This window comes from Orycteropus afer, unplaced genomic scaffold (genome assembly GCF_000298275.1).
Source record: "Orycteropus afer afer isolate SDZICR_OR568_19922 unplaced genomic scaffold, OryAfe1.0 scaffold00093, whole genome shotgun sequence".
In the NCBI taxonomy this organism is placed as follows: Eukaryota; Metazoa; Chordata; class Mammalia; order Tubulidentata; family Orycteropodidae; genus Orycteropus; species Orycteropus afer.
The window spans coordinates 2,799,133-2,820,790 of record NW_006921680.1 but is presented as its reverse complement, the minus strand read 5'-3'; the positions used below and the strand labels follow the sequence as shown (position 1 = coordinate 2,820,790).

The 21,658-nt window shown below is 38.4% G+C and overlaps 1 protein-coding gene across 1 annotated transcript in view; it reads right to left on the bottom strand.

Moving 5' to 3' along the window:
- Positions 1 to 252: 252 nt before the first annotated feature.
- Positions 253 to 21,658, bottom strand: part of PCSK1 (proprotein convertase subtilisin/kexin type 1) — a 56,142-nt gene continuing 34,736 nt past the window's right edge. The window contains exons 10-14 of the mRNA XM_007942543.2: positions 11,352 to 11,585; positions 10,292 to 10,449; positions 6,888 to 7,021; positions 2,692 to 2,853; positions 253 to 630 (exon numbers count right to left, since the gene is read on the bottom strand). Of these exons, the coding sequence (XP_007940734.1) occupies positions 253 to 630; positions 2,692 to 2,853; positions 6,888 to 7,021; positions 10,292 to 10,449; positions 11,352 to 11,585 (1,066 nt within the window). The remainder of the gene's footprint in view (positions 631 to 2,691; positions 2,854 to 6,887; positions 7,022 to 10,291; positions 10,450 to 11,351; positions 11,586 to 21,658) is intronic.

Below are 21,658 nucleotides of genomic sequence, written 5' to 3'. Positions count from 1 at the left end.
AGAAAGAGCAAAACACTTCATGTGTGCAGGCAGTAAAGAAAATTTTGAAAGAACCTTGATCACTTCAAGAAGTTGGATTTCTGACTTGAGCTTATCATCTTCAAATGTACAATTTGGGGAGAAAAAGGAAAATTATCATAAAGGATATTACAACCATAAGGATCAATGACAAAACAACTACTTCAGACACAGGCGAAATCTAAGAGGAAGGAAGAAGCATGAATATTTCCACCTCAGGACCACACCCTCATTTTAATTATCCTCATTCAGAATGTCCACTAGAGCTTGCAGCAGCCGGTCATCTCTGTGCTTGTAAGGTTTTGTGTTATAGAAAACATCGACGTAGTCGTTATACAGATTGTCCTCAGAGTCTCTAAGCTGGGAAGGTTTGTTCAGCTTTTCCAGGGCTTCGTAGAAATTTTCATAAGGGATGTTGAGCTTTGCACTTGGAGACTTCTTTGGCGATTGCTTTGGGGGCAAGTTTTTGCTGAAAGCACTTTGTAGGAGCCTCAGCATGGCCTCAGAAGGAGCTCCCTCTGCCATCTCATCCTGGCTGTGCCCCACACTGCTGCTGCTGGGGCTTTTTGCCACCAGGGGGTTCTCCTTCAGGTTCTCTGGTGTGGGCTGCTCCTACAACATAGAACATCACCGACAAAGGAAAGAAGTACTATTATTTATAGATAGACAAACAAGCTGCATTCTAACTGCATGCCCACTGTGGACCCCTGAGAGGCAGTAGGGGACGGGAGGGGAGCAGAAAGCTAGAGGATTAGAGTTACATGGTCTCTTGTTTAAATCCTCTTTCTTCAACTTCCTGCTGGACCCTTGGCCTACGTTTTAATCTCTGACCTCATCTGTCAAATGAGAATTAAAATACCTCTGTTTTCTGGTGGTTTTGAAGATCAAATGATATAATGTATATAAGTACTGAGCACATGGTGGTCTTCACTTGTCAGCACTGCTACACTGGAATCCATTTTGGGAAGGAGATGATATTAAATTGGTTACAACTTGTAGGGAAGGCATTGACTGGATGCTGTAGTGCCATAGCAGGGTCCTAGTGGCCCTTTGCTTTGTCAAGAGCTCCTCTTTTAGCTGCTGCATTGTAAGAAGGAATCATGGGGAGAAACGGGGGTTGTGGACTGGGTTCAAGGGAGGAGGAATCTGAGAAGTAGCTCTTTGTACCATTATGGAAGTTATTTTAGTATTTTAACAACTGAAGGGGTCCTGGTAATACCTCTTAAGGACTCTCAGAGGGAGAAACAGCTAAAAGGTTAACCTGCCTCCAGCACTGTGAAGAAGAGGCCCCAGGAGCTGAGGCCTGAAAGGAATCTATTCTGTAGAATGCAAATGTGGCCAAAATCTGAATTGAGTTCCTCATACAGTTAGTTTATATGTTTCTTGAGGGTACCTGGCACACAGCAGGATCATTCAGGGCTGGCCATTCTAGAAATTCAGAGGACCTACCAACTACATCAGAGGCATTGTGTTAGATGCTGGGAGATACAGAGAAAAAGAAAATAGGATCTGCCTGCCTTCTGATATGCCAGAAGCCAGTAGCTTTAGTAGGTTGAGACACAGAATTATGAATAACTGACTTTAGCTATTCTCCTAAAGTTTGGGAGAAAAATTATGATTGGTGTTGTCAAGATGTATTAAGTAAGGAATCAGTAAAGGGAAGCCTGTATCATTTGGCCACATGAGCCTTGGTTATCTTTCTGCAAAATGGACATAGTAACATCTGTCCTTCCTAGGTTACAGTGATTATAGGTATTATGTACTCAACTGTGTCCCCAAGAAGTATGTGTTGTAAATCCTAACCTCTATGCCTGTGGTTGGGAGCTCTGGTAGCGTAGTGCCTAAGGCACTTGACTGCTAACCAGAAGGCTGGAGGTTCAAACCCACCAGCCAGACCTTGGAAGGAAGGTTGGGCAATCTATTTCTGTAGTGATACTGCCTCGGAAACCCAAGGATAGGTCACTATGAGTCGGGTCCGACTTGACGGTATGTAACAACAACAACATGCCTGTGGTTATAATCCAATTTGGGAATGGATTGTCTTTGTTATATTAATGAGGCAGAATTAAGGTAGGGTATATCTTGAGTCAATCTCTTTCTAGAAATTAAACAAGCAAGCTCCAATGGGATAAGACAGACACCACATGAAGATTGTACAGGAGCAGAAACTCAGAAGAGACAAAGACCTTCCTCCAGAGCCAACAGAAGAAGAAAGCCTTCCCCTAGAAATGGCACCCTGATTTTGGAGTTCTAGCCTGCTAAACTTTGAGAAAATAACTTTCTGTTTGTTAAAGCCATCCACTTGTGGTATTTCTGTTATAGCAGCCCCAGATACTATGACAATAGGTTAATGAGACAGTGTGAAAATGCTTACTATTAGGTATATGTGATTGGGCATGGACAATTTTCTTGATAATTTGCTATCTGTCATAAATGAAGAAAATGCACGTTAGGGAACATAATAATTTTGAACTAATTTTACTTTCTAAATTGTGGATAAAAAACAAATGAGAAAAATAGTAAGATTTCATCCTATAGGAAATCGATGATTTGTCACCACCTCCCCTCCCCCTATGTCTGATTTTCTCCCTGATTAAAATTTGGTGTAACCTCATACACTACATTGTCTGAAGTTAAAAGAGAGCGTGCCAGGAAGAACAGAGCCTCACAAACCTCCTCTGAGTCCACCATCTTCTCCACACCTCTTCTGTCATTCTGAACAGTGTTGTAGGATGTGTACACACGAGGCTGTTTCATGTGTTCTGGCTGAGATGAGGTCCCATGCAAAATCAGCTTCCAGTTCACAATTCTTCCTTCATTTTCTATTCTTCCAGACTAGTGAATAAGAGCACATATGGTTTACTGTGTGCTTTGAATGATATAAAATAAACTTATTCAAGATATCCAGAAAGGATTGTTGTTGTTGTTATGTGCCATCGAGTTGGATCGACTCATAGCGATCCCTCCTTGGGTTTCCAAGGCAGTATCACTATGGAAGTAGGTTGCCCCATCTTCATTCCAAGGAGTGACTAGTGGGTTTGAACCGCCAGCCTTCTGGTTAGCAGTCAAGTGCCTTAGGCACTATGCTACCAGAGCTCCCAAAATTGTAGGATATCCTAGTTAAAACCTAATTTTAAAATTCTATGCATTCCATGCATACAACTCTATATAGAAAGAGGCTAATTACAGGATTCACTCTTGTTATGAAAACTGACAACTTATAGGTTCAAGGATTTTAAAACTGATTAATTTCTTAGTAATCAAACATTTAATTCACAAAGCAGAATTCTCTATATGAAACTACTTTTCCATATTGGATATGTTCTTGAAAATATTCCATAATAGAATTATGTTTGCCAATTATCAACTTGTAGATGTATATCACTGGGAAAAAAGAAATTAGCCTACAATTAGCTCACAGCATCAATCAGACCTTAAAAGTTATATATTTATGAAAATAGTAATAGTTTTCACACTCAATGATTATGTTATAGATAATATGCTGAAATTAAAATATCTAAAGCAAATCTGAAAGTGTAGAGTAAGATTTTGCAGACTTAATATACAATAGTCACATCCCAGTAAATAGATTTTCTTAGATTCCTGATGGTGAAATTGAATCAAAGAATGAATGGAGACCCAGGTCAAGAATAGGACCACTTACTAAAACATGTTCTTGTTCTCCCTATGAGAGTGGGAATTTTCGCAACTTTCATTTCTAAATCACAACATTAGCCATCATTAGGAGAAAGCTATTCTCAGAGAGTACAAGTAACAGTAACTACAGAATTTATATTTATTTCATTGACATCTCCAGAAACTTGGAATCACATTTTCAGAAAGTTATATAGAAACTGAAATCCAGTGCTTCTGCTATTTATCATTCTTTTGTCTTGGGAGAACTTAAAGTCAAAATGTTATTCATTTATTTTTTCATCAGTAGAGAATGCTTGAGGGATAATGCAAAAATAATTTAGCTGCATTTTAGAAGACATGAATAGACACTTCACCAAAGAGGATATTCAGGTGGCCAACAAACATGAAAAAATGCTCATGATCATTAGCCATTAGAGAGATGCAAATCAAAAGGATGAGATACCATCTTGCCCCAGCACTAGTAGCAAAGTTCAACAAGACAGAAAATAACAAATGCTGGTGAGGATGTGGAGAGATTGGGACTCTCATACACTGCTGGTGGGACTGTAATATGGTACAACCACTGTGGAAAGCAGTATGGAAATTCCTTAAAAAGTTGGAATTAGAAATACCATTTGACCCAGCAATTCCATTACTAGGTATATATCCTAAAGAAGTGAGAGCTAGGACAAGAACAGATATATGTACACCCATGTTCATCACAGCACTATTTACAATAGCCAAAAGATGGAAACAACCTAGGTGTCCATCAACTGAAGAATGGATAACCACTATGGTACATATGGGAGCTCTGGTAGCATAGTGGCTAAAGCACTTGACTGCTAACCAGAAGGCTGACAGTTCAAACCCACCAGCCACTCCTCGGAAGGAAGGTTGGGCAATCCTAGTTCCGTAGCGATACTGCCTCGGAAACCCAAGGAGGGGTCGCTATGAGTTGGGGCCGACTCGATGGCACATAACAACAACAACAACAACATGGTACATACACACAATGGAATACTATGCAACCCTAAAGAATAATGTAGAATCTGCAAAACACCGCATAACATGGATGAAGTTGGAGGACATTATGCTGAGTGAAATAAGTCAATCACAGATGGACAAATACTGTATTAGTCTGTTATTGTAAAAAGTCAAGTGGAAGGAAATTTTCTTTGTTGGTTACCAGGGGTGGGAGGGGAAGGGAGGGAAAACTGTTAGACACGTAGAGACAAGTATTGATTTGGGTGAAGAGAAGGGCAATATACCAAATGTGAGTGGTCAACATGGTAGCATTGAGGAAGAGGAAGACATCGATAGGTGCATGGAAGTTACAGACAACAACAAAGATGAACCCTTTTGCACATACAGTACCATGTTGTTGGTAAAGGCAAACATGGATATATGGGTGGATAGATGGGTGGACAGGCTGAACTATTAGGTATGTCTATACAGGGGGGAGTGTTCCCAAGACCACGTGTAGGGTTGGCAAACAATGTTTCTACAAGTGTATTGGTACATTCCGAAAGAATTCCCAGGTATATAGTAGAGCAGACAAGGGACAAAGTTGTAGTCACTTCTTGGCCACAGTCAGCTACCTAAAGGGAGCGAGTAGTTGGACCTGTGGGCTCGGGACCATAGTCACAGGGGACATCAAGCTCAATTGGCATAACATACTACACAAAACATTGTTCCACATCCTATTTTGGCAAGTAGCTACTGGGACCTTAAAAGCTTGCAAATGGCCATCTAGATGCAACAATGGGTCTCTCCTCATCCATATTAAAGAAGAATGAAGAAAACCAAAGATTCATGGAAACGATTAGTACAAGCAACTGGTACATGATGTGATCCTCAGCTTACACAACTATGAGACCAGAAGAACTAGATGGTGCCCGGCTATCACTGTCAACAACTTGGAGGGGGATCTCTGTAGGAGATCCTGGATAGAGAGGGAGAACAATGTGGAACAAAGCTCAAAATCACTTGGGAAAAAAAAGGAGCAGATTTGCTGGTCTGATAGAGCCTAATGGAACCACTGAGACTATGGCCCCTAGCTGCCATTTAGGTCTGGAATTGAACCCACTCCTGTGGTTTCCAGCCAAACAAAAGACAGGCATATGAGCTGAACATTACACTAGGTAGATACACTCCTTGGAGAGAACAATCATGGGAGAATAGAAGGCCTATGTATGTGCAGGGAGACAGCTCAGGGGGCAGGAGCACATGGGAGGGAAGGACACAGGGAAGAGATAACTATGGGGAAGAATGAGAAGGGTACTGTTGTATTGTGGTAAATTGTAGTCAATGTCATGAGACAAAGTGTATGTTAACTGCTGTATGGAAAGTGAATTTTCTCTGTAAACTTTCACCCAGATCATAATAAATAATGATATGATAATAATAATAATAATAATTTAGCTGTATTTTGACTTCTTGTTCACTCTTTGCTCTTCCTTCACTTTAGTGACTGTATGTTACAATTATAGAGGGATGTCAAGGAAGTTTGACAAGTAGAGAAAAAGAAAAATGAGAAAGCTTTTTCATTTTATTTCATGACTGAAACAACAAAAAAAAATTAAAAATAAAAAGCTGTATTAAATAATGTGTTGCTTAAGAAATACGTACTCCTAAATAGCCATTGAAATGAACATTAGAAGGATGTCTTCATGTGACCCCAGCAGAGTGCCAGAGCAAAGCTGGTCTGAGCATTCTACTATCTATTGAAGCTGATTCTGGTGGCTGAATAGGTTATGTGTTTGGCTGCATTGAGATATGGGAACAACTGGATTTGTCCTATCCTCTGTTGCTTGTCAGCATATCTTTTCTTCTTATAGCATGACCATTGCCAAATCTTCCTTTTTGTATATTAGCTATATAACCAAGTAGGCAGGGCTTGAAACAATACATGTTTTTCTTACTTCTAAGTAGTGTCAAGTTCCTTAGAGCCTTGATGAATGATGACATCAAACCTAAAAGTGTTTAAACGTGAGCTTGTGCTTTTTCACGCTCTTGTTTATACGTGCAGTACCAGCTGGCTCTAGAGTTGATTATCATTCATGGTGATCCCATGTGTATCAGAGGAGAACTGTGCTTCACAGGGCTTTCAGTGGCTAAGTTTTAGGATACAGATTGCCAGGCCTTTCTTCTGAGGTTGACTTTAACCACTAACCTCTTAATTAGCAGCTGAGTGGGTAAACTATTTGTGCCATCTAGAAAACATTCATACTTACCATATCCGTAATTCGCAAAGTCCAAGTGCCTACAGGATTCTCTCCCCATGTGTGAACAGACATGAAGTCCCAGTTCTTAAAGCCATTAGGAGATGTATCTCGTTCTCTTTCAGCCAATAGGACAGTGCTGGTTCCTGTTTTCGTACCACAAACACAGGTTAATGAATGAACTGACAGCTCTCAGAGTGGAATACACTCCAGTATCTGATAATTGAAAATGAAAGTTGGGAGAGAGTAGCCTCCCAATTTTCCCTTGTAGTATAAAACCAGGATAGAAACATTCACAAGAAAAATTTGATGTGTTAATCTACAATACTTAGCACATTGCCTGACACATAATAAATTCTCAGTAAATAATAGAGAATACATAAATAATGAATGAATATTTTTATGAAGGTTTATTTGAATACGGAGAACCATATTTATAAACTGGATTAAAGAAAAGATTCAAAGATTTAAAATATATTTTAATAGAACTATCATTTGAAGTTTAAAAGAAAATCTTAAAATTTAATAGATGCCTGAGTCTATAAGCTAGTGTAAACATTAAAAAGGAAGATATAATCACTTAATAATATTTTGTCCTATAAAAACTAGTTGTAGGAGTAACTCTAAACTCTCAAGCCCAAGCCCTCGATAGATCAAAAGATAATATTAGCTTTTAAATCAAAAGGTTAAATTATCAGGTCCATCAATGAAAAAATGATTCTATATATATTTGAGGCGAATTATAAGACATCTCAAACGTATGACTCTAAAATTAATACAGTCTATTTCAAAAGTTAAGTGTCACTAGGCTGTGCAATGTGCTTGGCTGCTAACCAAAAGGCTGGAGGTTCAAGTTTATCCATCAATTCCTTGGAAGAAAGGCGTGAATTCTTCAATGTCATCTACTGAAAAGTCTATGGAGCAAAATTCTTCTCTGACACACATGGAATCACTATGAGTCAGAATTGATTCAATGCCAACTGGTTACTTCAAACGTCTAGGAAGTTCATATCATGGAAAGAGAAATATAGTTAGATTTCTCAATACAGTAAGTCCCTGTCTGACTGAAGGACAGTTTGTACTTGCCCTTTAATGTTATATAAATATGCCCTCACTTTTAAATGATTGAACCAGCTCCTACTCACAACAAATTCTTTATCACAATCACCTTCATTTGCTTCACATGCAGTGTTGTTGTTTTTAGGTGCCGTTGAGTTGGCTTTGACTCTTAGCAACCCAGCGGACAGCAGAACTAAACACTGCCCAATCGTGTGCCATCCTCACAATCCTTGCTGTATGTAAAGTTTTTAAATCAGTGGAAAGCCTTGAAGCCTTGCCTTGCACTAAAGTAAAGTTACATAAAAATCATATGCACCTGTTCTGACTTACCTACAAATTCAACTTAATGATACACTTAGGAACAGATTTTGATTGTCATTTAGATACTGCCTGTATTTAGTTTATAAATCTAAATGAAACATGAAAGAGCACTCAAGTTTACTCATATGTCATCTATGCTGTTGTTGTTGTTAGGTGCTGTTGAGTCGACTCTGACTCATGGCAACCCTATGTATAACAGAATGAAATAGTGCCTGGTAGTGTGCCATCCTCACAATGCTTGGTACACATGAGCCCATCGTTGCAGCCACTGTGTCAATCCATCTTGTTGAGGGTCTTCCTCTTTTTCACCGACCCTCCACTTTACCACACATGATATCCTTCTCTAAGGAATGGTCCCTTCTGAAAACATAACCAAAGTAGGTGAGACAAAGTCTGTCCATTCTTACTTCCAAGGAGCATTCTGGCTGCACTTCTTCCAGGACATAATTGTTTGTTCTGCTGGAAATCCATGGTATTTTCATTATTCTTCACCAACACACAATTCAAACACATCAAGTCCTTGGTCTTCCTTATTCATTGCCCAGCTCTCACGCTCATACAAGGTGATTGAAAATACCATGGCTTGAGTTAGGCGCACTTTAATCTTCAAAGTGACCTCTTTGCTTCTCAACACTTTAAAGTGGCAGTGTAGTACCTAAGGCATTTGACTGATAACCAGAAGGCTAGCAGTTCAAACACACCAGCCACTTCTTAGAAGGAAGATTGAGCAACCTACCTCCGCAGAGATGCCTCAGAAACCCAAGGAGGGGTCAATGGCAGTAAGGTTTTTTTTTTTTTTTTGGTTGCAGTAGATTTGCCCAGTGCAATATGATGTCTGATTTCTTAACTGCTGCTTCCATGGGTGTTGACTATGGATCCAAGTAAAATGAAATCCCTTACAACTTCAATCATTTCTCTATTATTGTGATGTTGCTTATTTATCCAGTTGTGAGGATTTTTGTTTTCTTTATGTTGAAGTGTGATTCATACTGGAGACTGTAGTTTTTGATCTTCATCAGTAAGTGCTTCAAGTAATCTTTATTTTCAGCAAACAAGGTTGTGTTATCTGTATATCTCAGGTTGTTAATGAATCTACCTCCAATCCTGATGCCACATTCTTCTTCATATAGTGCAGCTTCTCAGAATATTTGCTCAGCATACAGATTGAATAAGTATGATGCACACCTCTCCTGATTTTAAACCATGCAGTATCCCCTTGTCCTGTTTGAACAACAGCCTCTTGGTCTATGTACAGGTTCTTCATGAGCACAATTATGATGTTCTGGAATTCCTGCTCTTCACAATGTTACCCATAATTTGTTATGATCCATACAGTCAAATGCTTTTGTGTAGTCAATAAAACCCAGGTAAACATCTTTCTGGTATTCTTCACTTTCACTTATAGAAAATCTATCTCATCTATAGAAAATTATTTTAGTCAGTTGAGTCCTATCAAAACATGAAAGAGTATTATGACAGTTCTTCCTGGCTGGTTTACAAGCCCTTTCCCGTCCATTGTTTCATCTGAATTATTTCTTCTTAGGAAAGGGAAAATCCCATTTAGTGAGTTCTTGGCCTTAATCATATCATAATGGAAACTTTGTTAGTCTACTCAGCCCTCTTTCATATATCAGAATTCTAGTTTTTCAATTGATTCCTTGGATGTGTTAGGTATATCTGTAAATGTCATTAATCATTTTAAGTATCAGAGTACCTTTCCTTAATGTAATAAATGATGGGCTAATGACTTATGAAAGTGAACATAATTTTAAAATGCATCCAATTGACTCCAGAAAACTTTATCATCTGGGGTTATTTGAATATGTCTCATTCCCAATGGGAACAAATAGGGCAAAGGGAGATCAAGAAAAATGGGGGAAAAAAAATTAAACATATGTTTTAAGGCCTGAAAATTTCCCTTAGGAGACTCTTCCTAAGAATGAACAAACACAATTATTAATTCAAAATTGTTGAACTGATACTTAAAAATTAACCCAAAAGTTTAGAAGAAATTTTTGGAAAGTTTTCTTTTTTACCAGCAGCAGAAGTGAGTGTGACGTGAAGGTCTCCTCTGCGAGAATATTCAATTGTTGCTTCAAATTGCACGTGCTCCAGGGACTTGATAGCATTTTCTTGTCCCTCACAAGCTCTTGATGGAATTTCAATAATAACTTCTCCATTAGCTTTCAGGGCTCTAAATACATTAAAGAATCATCATTGAATATAAAGTGTATCTCTTCTTCATTGCAGTCTATGCATATGTGTATATAGCAATTTTGACTAGATACTGAACTAGGCTTGTTGTCTCTCCCTTCTATAAGCAGCATCTAATTCAGAATTAGTTTTAAATAAATGTTAATGGATAATAAAATGGGAAGGAATACAGATACTTGAATATAATGTTATTTGCCATGAAATGGAATTTAGGAAAGTTTACATCAGAGTCATTAAAAAAATGTTTCATATTACAATATCAAAAGAGCCTTTGATGGTTTCTTCTATAAGGTATCCCCAATGCATGCTCCTACCCTTGGGCATTTCATGTTAAGTGGGTCTTTAGTATGATCATAGTTGTCTTGAGAGAAAACACAAAACAGTCTTACCAAGCTCTGCTTCTATGGTCAGATATGGTGGGTAGATAAACAATGGCTATGTAACATCAATATAAGAAAGGATCCTTCATGGAAAAAAAAAAAACCATGAATCACATGGCACTATGACATGAAGTGGGGCTATCTGGGAAGTAGGTTTTGCATAATACTGGTTGGAAAGTACTGCACTTTTTCAATTTTAAGATGCATTTTGAAAAAAAAAAATATTTTACCATCTTTGAATTTAGGATGAATCTTAAAATTGGCAAAGTTTGCCTTAGTGTTATATAAAATGGTGGTATATCTTAGACTTAATGCAAATATGCCAGCATGATTTACAGATTTTTGATCTATCAATGGTTCCCCACAGATACTCACAGAGTATACTGATAAACTCCATCTCCCTCTACTTCAAAAGTATTGGTGGTGAAACAAATAAGAAGCATGTCAAGCACCATGATCAAGTAGTGTCATGGGCACACACTTATTGAATTTTTTTACTTACCTGGGCTCAAAGTCATTGTCCTTTACAACACACTCTTTCTTCTCGGGAACACTGCTCCAGGTCTTGGGGTCAGCTAAATCTACCAGTGCTTTGGCATTTAGCAACCCAAATCCAAATCGACTATTCACCATCAAGCCTGCACCATTCTTTTTCCATCCAGGGTTATTGGCCAGAGGATCATACTCAGAAGTCCAGACAACCAAGTGCTGCATATCTCGCCAGGTGAGATTTGGGCTGGAAGGGAAAAGACCCAAAGCATCTTTCAGGGACGAAATAAAACTTCCTTTCAAAAGCAAGTGCTAAGAACAAGCATCTCCAGTCAGGATAAGGAAGTGACTTTTGCAATTGTACTGATATAATTCTAATGTGTATTACTATTGGTATCTCTTCTCATTCAGAATTCAAAATGCTGTACTAAAAATATCTCCTGTACCATATAAGTTAACCTCTTACTATGCATAAAATTCAGTCTTCACCATTGTAGAGGATGAAAGAAATGTAGGATTTGTCTACAATTGCTAACAACTTAAATTTAAACAGAACAAAAATTAAATTAGGACAACATTTTCTTTTATTTCCAGTCTTCATTTGTCCATTAACAGCATCATGAACACACAGTTGAGGCCTTCATTTCTTTCCTAGGAACAGTCATATTTTAAAGACACAAGCTGGCTTCCTGCTCTTAAACACATTTTGTATGTTTTTCTCTGTTTATCAGAAGTGTCAAGAGATTTAGCTACTTGAGTTTGCTCTTGAAATAGTCTCTTCAGGGAGGTGGTTCTTGTCTTTATTAAGATTATAATCCAGTAAGAGAACAGTCTTTTTACAACTATAATGTATCAGTTGAATGCTGTGTTCATGGCTTAAAATATTGTGGAGTTTGGAAGAGAAAGAAGACTTTGGACTGGAAAAACCAAGGAAGACTTTTCTGGAAAGAAATACTTGAGCTGAAACTTTGAAGGGTAGATAAGTGTTAAGAGGTAGAGAAAGAAAAGAGGGTTAGGCCAACTGGAGCAAAAGCACAGAGATGGGAAAGAACAGGGTATGGCCTGATTATAGTGAATAATGTAATTTGCTGGAGCAGGAAAGAGGTAATAAGGAGTAATGGACCACTGTGGTTGGGACCTGAGTGCCAGGATAAGGGGCTTATACTTTATCTGGGCAATGAGGAATCATTGAGGATTTATGCAACACACTGCCGTGGAGTTGAATCTGGCTCATAGTGATCCCTCCTTGGATTTCTGAGGGTGTATCACTACAGAAGTAGATTGCCCAACCTTTCTTCTGAGGAGTGGCTGGTAGGTTTGAACCACCACCCCTCTGGTTAGTAGTCAAATGCCTTAGGCACTATAAAGATTTATGAACAAGGAAATGATAAAATCAAAAACCTTGGTAAGATTTATTTATCAGCAAAATAAAGATAAATAGAAGATGGCACCCTTGTATTGAAGTGTTGGGTTTATTACAACAAATATGAGGCCTTTCCTGATCACCATATTTAAAATTTCAATTCTCCTCACATGCTTCCAACCCCTTTTATTCTTCTGTGTATGACCTTCTTCCATAGTATTTTTCACCTTCTATCATATTGGGGAATCATCTGATTTGTGTATTATTAATTGCGTATCTTTCTTCTTAAATTTAACCATAAGAAACACTGAGATCTTTATCTTGTCCATGATGTGTGCCAGCACCCATAACAATGCCAGGCATACAGTATGTGCTGAATAAATACTGGGAGCTTGACTGATCAGCTATGCCTAAGTGTGAACTAGTCCTGAATATAATTTTAAACATATTATAATTAGCTATTAGATTCTTTCAAGATCTTAGGCTTTTCATTAGCTTTGAGAATTGCATTATTTCCATCAAGCCAATAAAGCATTATTTAATAAATAAATGTCCAAGTATGTATTCCTTAAGCCACCTATTTTATCACTGGATTGTGGAACAATCATTGGGAATCTGCTTCAATTTACTGTCTCTTCCCCAGGGCCCATAATGTACTTGCTAAATAGCCCCTTGTTGACAAGAAAGAAGCAATGAACATTGTTAAACATACCACTTAATTCCACAGAGCAAACAATGGAGGCCATAAGAATACTCCAGTTCAGTGATTCTCAGCAGAAATAGTCCCAGACTATTTCTAGCATAATCACTTGATACACTTACATCATAATCACCGGGTATAAATTTTATCGTAATCTCCTGGCACCCTTGTATTGAAACCACCTAGTACATTTATCAAATCTGTCCTGGAAGAAGTGCAGCTAGAATGCTTCTTGGAGGCGAGAATGGAGACTTCATATCATCTATTTTGGTCACGTTTTCAGAAGGGACCATTCCCTGGAGAAGGATATCATGCTTGGTAAAGTGGAGGGTCAACGAAAAAGGGGAAGGCCCTCAACGAGATGGATTGACCCAGTGGCTACAACAATGGGCTCAGATATAGCAAGGATTGTGAGGCTGGCACAAGACCGGCAGTGTTTTGTTCTGTTGTACATAAGATCGCTGTAAGTCAGAGATGACTCGAAAGCACCTAACAACAACAAGAGTACACTTATCAGGATCCCTGGTGTGAAACTGTTCACTATAGATTAGTAATTAAGCACAAGTAAGTCTGTGCTTACCTTGCTTACTGGGTACTCCATCCCTATCAGGGACTAGAAATTTGAAAAGAGGCTTTGATTCTGTAGGAAGCTGCTCTGGGGTTAGGAGAGAAAAGCCAGCCATATTAAGAGCAGAATTTTTGATGTAGTAAAAAAATGAAATTGTTCACTATAGATCAGTAAATAAGCAAAAGTAAACCCATGCTTACCTTGCTTACTGAGTAATCTGATACTACTTTACGGGGCAGTTCTATTGTACCATATAGAGTTTCTATGAGTGATAATAGACTCAACAGAAGACAATCGCAGTACACTTATTTGTTGTTGTTGTTGTTGTTGTTTGCTGTCGAGTCAGACCCGACTCATAGCAACCCCTCCTTGGGTCTCCAAGGTGGTATTACTGTGGAAGTAGATTGTCCAACCTTCCTTCCAAGGAGTGGCTGATGAATTTGAACCACCAGCCTTCTGGTTAGCAGTCAAGTGCCTTAGGCACTAGTACACTTACAGATAATGAAAATTCCTAAGTCTCACTATAAACCTACTAAATCAAAATATCTGAGAGTAGGGCATAATTTTATACACGTTAAATTGGAAAAAACTTCATTTTATCTGTTTGTTACAGCTAAAATAATAGGAGTTAGTAGGAAAAATACAAGCATATGACCAAATAAGACAATCAAATTTCAAATCTTGGCATCAGAGTAGGGGGCAATGTTGTTGTTAGGTGCTGTTGAATCAGTTCTGACGTATAACAACCCCATGTACAACACAGTGAAATACTGCCTGGTGCTGCACCATCCTCACAATTGTTGTTACTTTTGAGCCCATTGCTGCAGCCACTGTGTCAATCCATCTCATTGAGGGTCTTCTTCTTTTACACTCACCCTCTATTTTGGAGGCAGTAGAGCTAGAATACGTCTTAGAAGCAAGGATGGTGAGACTTCACCTCTTGTACTTTAGACATGCTGTCAGGACGGACCACTCTCTGGAGAAGGAATCATGCTTGGTAAATAGAGGGTCAGTGAAAAAGAGGAAGACCCTCAATGAAATGGATTAAGACTGGCTGCAACAATGGGCTCAAGCATGAGAACAATGTGAGAATGGCTCAGGACCAGGCAGTGTTTCATACTGGTGTACATAGGGCTGCTATGAGTTGGAACCAACTCAATGGCACCCAACAACAACTACTTCTTTACCGAGCATGATGTCCTTCTCCAGGGACTGGTCCCTCCTAATTACATGTCCAAAGTACATGAGATAAAAGTCTCTCCATCCTAGCTTCTAAGGAATATTCTGGCTGTGCTTCTTCCAAAGTAGATTTGTTTGTTCTTCTGGCAGTTCATGGTATATTTGGTATAGCAATAAAAAGCAAAATGAACTGCATCCCACCACCAAAGAACTGTGTGACCTTAAGCAAGTCGTTACATCTCCCTGCACCTGAGTCAACTCATCTATAAGATGACAGGGTTGAATAAGACAATCTCCAGAATTTCTTAGCATTCATACCTTCCAAATGCCTAATAAGGAGCCCTGGTGGTACAATGGTTAAGCACTTTGCTGCTAATAAAAAGGTTAGTTGTTCAAACCCACCAACTGCTCTTCAGGAGAAAAATATGGCAGTCTGCTTCTATAAAGATTACAGCCTTGGAAACCCTGTGGGACAGCTCTACTCTTCCTTATAAGGTCACTATGAGGAGGAACCAACTTCATGGCAATGGGTATAAGTATGTATATGCCTAATAAGGAACACTGGTGGCATAAGGGTTAAGTGGTCACCTGCTGACAGAAGGATTGTTGGTTGGATGCCACCCAATGCTCCACAGGAGAAATAACTGGGGATCTGCTCCCACAAAGATTACAGCCTAGAAAACCCTGTGAGGCAGTTCTACTCTGTTACATCTGGCTGCTATGAATTGAAATAAACTCAAAGCACCTAACAACAGCAATGGGTCTAATACTATAAATAACTGTACATGTTATTTTCATGCTGGCCATCCCATATTCAGGGAAGAATTAACTAGCTGAGGAAAAATGGCTATTAATGTAGGAAATTATTCAGTGCTATAAAGCATTTTATTGAAATGTCTGCCTTCTAGTTTTTTGTTTGTTTGTTTTTGTTTTAAAGAGGTTTCAGGTAAAAGCGTTTTATCAAGGTTGTCGGTGGACAACACACCAGTTTCTCATTGGGATCCTCAGTGTGAGCAGATATGCATATGAAGGTGGACGTGGGATCCATATAGCACAGCACAATATAAGTGTGTACTAAGGAGGTGTTAGGCAGGGGGATGATAATCATGATGGTCATATGACAGAGCATAGGTATTCTGTATTTCTACAGCACAGCATTTATTTTCTGTTGAGTTGCAGGTTTCATTGTTTTTAATTTTCTTTTATCTATTCTTTGCAAAATATTCAAGGGGCTTTTTTTTGTTATGCAATTAAGAAAATTAAGCCTATTTTCCTAAATTATTCTTCATTTGTGTGATTGCATTTCATAAATTAAAAAGGGCTGCTAACTATAGTACCTCTCATTCCTGACAGCCTTCCTTTGCTCATTAGTGCTCACCAGCATCCAAAATAATTAAATTTAAAAAAAAAAAAAAAAAAACTGTATTGGGTTGCTAATCAAAGATACATTTAGAAAATAAGGGCTATAGAATTAAACAATGAAAATAAACAGTGCTTCTAATTAGAAGACATATAGGTAAAACAATGTGGAGACAAAATTCTAGAGTGAAAAAGTCTTAGGACCACCTGGTTCAGCCTCTGTTTTCAACTAGGTGAGCCCCCAGATATTTTACCCTGGAAACTTTTCCCAACATTTCACAACTCACTGAGTCAAGGATTTCTTTGATATGATTTACCCAAAGGTTTCATGGTACATTAAAAGGCCACTTCCCTTTCTCTAACTTTTAATACAAACAGAAGATAGGTTCATCTGTTATTTAATACTTTAAATTGTGTGTGAAGGGATTCACTGTTCCACCTCAGAATTTTTCTTCTCTATGAAAAATTATTATGATTCTTTACTCTCTCCTCAGAAGACCAAAACTGTAGTCTTCTGTCTTTCTTAGATATACTCACTACAAAATAACAGGGCTATAGGCAATTATTCAAAGAACTCTCTGCTCTCAGTATATTTATCTCCAGGATATGCCTATTAACTACCCTAATGGGCATCTGTACAGTCAAGCTGGATGAGGCTGTAGGAAAACACAGTTGTAAAAGTAACCCTTCAGGTAGCAATTCCTTCTCAGTTTGGTTAATATACCACCAGCATGAAAACTGCCTAGGCTACTTGTTAAAAATAGGAATTCCTAGGCCACACTCTGCTTGGTAAAGTAGACGGTCAGTGAAAAAGTGGAAAACAAGATGGGCACAGTGGCTGCAACAACGGGCTCAAGCATGGGAATGACTGTGAGAATGGCTCAGAACCAGGCCGTATTTGTTCTCTTGTGCATAGAGCCACTGTGAGTCAGAACTGGCACAAGGCAGCAACATAGCAGACTGTACCCCAAAAATTTAAACCTGAGCTGCTGGTAAGAGAAACACTGGGAATCTACATATGGAATAAATTCCCAGATGATTCATATATATGCTGATGGTTTAGAAACACTGTTCTAAGGAAGAAAAGTATTCCTCTGGATATATTTTAGAGACATCATGCTTTTTTCTTCCCTTTCTTCTTCCCATTCACCAACATGTCCCCTACATCACATTTATACAGTGTAGTTAACTAGTCTACTTGAACAGAAGTTCATTTTATGAGGGGCTTGTAAAAATGTAAGAAATGTATGACGTTCCTTCTTTTCTTTCTTAACCTCCTTTTCTTTGAGGGGATGATCAGCTGCCATTTAATATTTCCTCTTCCTCACAGGGCTATGGAGTTAGGGTAGAAAAGTTGCTGATAGAGTAGACTGTAGGCTCAAACAAAGCTGGTTTTGAATCTTTTGTGGGATTTTGGTTACATTTTTAATGCTCTAAGCCTGATTTTATTCATTTATACAATGCAAATAATAATATCTATCTCATCAGGATGTTATAAGGATTAGGATTCAGATTGTATATAAGCAGTTAGCATAGTTTTTGGTCTATGGTAAAAACTTGGTACATACTGGAGGTCGTTGTTCTTGATAAGTTAGCCAAGAGTTCTTCAATCTCCATAAGTGTTCCCTGGGTCAGTGATTCTCCCAATCCTGATTGTCTAGGGGTAAAGTTCTGGTGACATTTCTAGCAATTCTGGCATTCAGATTTTCTGAAATAATTGTCCTAGGATAGCAATTGGAATGGAGTTTAGAAAACTGTCCAAATGACAGTGGATAACTCAATACTCTGTATGTACTTGGGCAGGAAGGATATAAGTGTTAAGACAGATCAAGTCTACCCCATTGGTTTATTAAATCAAAATCAGGAGAAAAATTCTTACAATATGCACCAGGAAGATCACAGACTCTTAATGTCTCTTAAATCATAGGCATTGTGAGAATATGACGGAACCCAAAATTCATTTAGCTATTAAATGGCCACAGTGGCTAAGCACACGCATGCACAATTCTACATCTTGTTGCAAGGTGGCTCATGGACCTGTCAGAACCTATTCATGTGCTCCATAGCAATCCATGGATCCCCTGCTTTAGAAATAGTTCATTGCAGATTAACTGAGATTAATGAAGCTAGATCATTCTTAGATCTTTTTTATTTGTTTTACGGAAAAAGAAGCTTTGAAGCTTTAGAAATCAGGGATTACATTTTTAAACTTCTGTTCTTCTGTGAAATTAACACTATATTGTATAGTTCTTTGGGCATTTCTACTACACTGAGCACCAGACAAGGATGGGCTAGGCCTGGCTAAGTACATTAAATACATCTAATAGGTGTTGGGTAGAGAAGAAAGGCTTAGGCTTATACGTTTAAGAATGGTTTTCTTTTAACAGTTCCCTGGGGCTAACAGCCTGTGTCCTGAAATCATAAGTTTTATAAGCCTGTTTCACCACCTGTGAGTAACTGCTTGCCTCCATAGCAACCTATTTTCTTCCACTCCACACTCCTCATTACCAACCACAACAATTTAGGTTGGATGACCTATATATGCTGACATCTTCAATTTCATACCTGAGAATCTTATAAAGGGATGAGGTTTGGCTTCAAATTCTAGCTCTGCCAGGAGCTGTGTGACATTAGGCAAATTAATTCACAACTGGAGATTCAATTTTACCATCTATTAGATGTATGGGTCAGGTATCAGCACATCCAAACTAATTTGAGGAAACATTTTCTTCCTCAAATTAGTTTGGATGTGCTGATGCCAGTCTTAGCTTGTATTCATAGCTTTTGTCCTCCATCCGTCACCTTCCTATTGCATGTGAACTCAGGCCCTGAATATAGATTTTCTGTTGGTCCTGAGAGCTTCATGTTTCTCTCTACTTCTGATTGAGCACCTAGATTTGACTATTCCCTTACCAGACATCTTGTCAACACCTCCACCTCCAAGAAGGAGGATAAGAGCCATGCTAGGTCTGTCTTGCTTAGCCATTGTGGCCATCTCATAGCTGAGATGTCCTGAGATTCCCCATGTTCACAGGAAGTCCCAGGGCTCCTGGAGCTAAGCTGGACTCTTCTGAAGAAAGGCTTGGAAACTTGAGGACTTTTCCAGTTGTGGCACATGTCAAGATGCTTTTCTCTTCTGCTGTTGTGAACTTAGTCTATTGAACATGACTCAAGGGATGGCTTTGTGCCCTCTTTAGAGAATATGTATGTTCTCTACTAGGTAGGATAACCTCCTTATTATAGGAAAGTGTGGTGGGTTACTTTTGTGTGTCAACTTGGCTGGGTCTGGTTGAGTTGCTGGGCAGCTGAATGTAGTATTCTCCATGATGAGACTGGTAATCAACTCCATGGTGAAATCTACTGGGAGCAGCTGAGGGATGTAACAAGCCTTAGGGATGTAGTCTGCTTCCTGTATATAAAGAGAAGCCTTGGGGAACGGTCTCTAGTTTATGGCACATTTGAACTCTGCATGTAGCTGTGTCATTGTTCAGCAGCCTGCCATGCTCTGCCAACCTTGGGACTTTCAAAGGACTTGAATTAATGGCCTGCCATGTGGTTTGGTAACATCAGGAGTATGCCATTTTATTTGCTGACCTTGGACTTGTTAGCCTCAGCAGCCAGTAGCTGCCTGAGTGAAGAAGATTCCTGTAGCTTCAGTGGGCCAGGAGCAAGAGGCAGAGCTGAAGCCCAAGGTCGAGGGGCTTTCATACAGCCCCTAGAGCTTGGCACTTTGAACTCAGACTTCTAGCATCCCAAACTGTAGGAAAATAAACTCCTGTTTGTTAAGGCCATCCCATTTGTGGTATTTTCTTGTCAGAGCGGCACTTGGTAACCAGAACAGAAAGATAATAATAATATACAAATGTAAACTCTTTTAGCATGCAACCACAGCACCTGCCTTGATATTTAAAGATTTGCTGTTACCACACAACATCAGAAAGCAGAAGTCAGGACAAAGAAGACCAAGCTGTGGTGTGAAGTGGAGAATTGTTCGATTGTACTAAACATTGGAGTACTAGATAATATTATGGGGGGAAAAAGTTGTTAAATTCCTTTTTAACATTCTGTGCTAAAAGAAATTCTAAGGGGATTTTGAATTTAAATATGGTTAAGGGATCATTAAAAAAAGACAGAAATAAATATTTAACTAATTTTGGCTTATGAAAAGTTTTCTTGAGCATAAAGGCAATGAGTCTAAAAGAAAGAGACTGAGAAATATAACTATACACATATTAACTTCATTACATTGAAAACTACAAATTACATATAAGCAAAATTCAAAGGTAAATGTCAAACAAACAATGCACTAATAACTTTTCTAAACCAAGACCATAAAGCAAAATCAAGGCCATTAACAATCAATCATAGAAGATAAATGGCCAAAGGTTATAAAACATTGAGCTTCATTAGTAGTGAAATAAAAATGTACTAAAATGAAACACTATTTTCTCCTATCAAAATAGCAAACATTTTAAAAGATAAGAGCAGCTAAGGCAAGCGTTTGGGGAACTGTCACTTTCATACATATGTACTACTGCTGGTATATATATATATATATATATATATATATATATATAGTACAGTCTTTCTAGGCAGCAGTTTGTCAGTATGGAGCAAAATCATTAAAACATGCCTGCCATTTGACCCAGAAATTCCAATTCTGAATGTTTATCCTGAGGAAATTATCAATGACAACAACCAATATTTATGAATGAAGACATTTATCTAAGCAGATGATTGCATACAATTTGCATTTTTACAATGGAATACTATGAAAAGATAAAAGTTGTTTTTAATTCTCATGGCCCCTGACATGGGTGTATCAGCTCCAAGACAGGTTTATATAATCTGTGAAAGGATGTTTTTCATACTTGTTCTAAATACTACTCACAGGAAAGATATTGGGCAAAATCTCCTTGTCTGGTGGGAATGGGTGAGAAAGACTTACAGTGAGGTGAGCTGACCAGTGGGGGAAAGCATGCTTTTTTTTCATTTTATTTTATTTTATTTTTTTAAATTTTATTTTGATTTGGGTGAAGATTTACAGAGTAAATTTACTTTTCATACAGCAGTTCACATATACTTTGCCTCATGTCATTGACCAAAATTTACAATGCAACAGCTCCCCTCCCACTTCCTCCCCATAGTTAC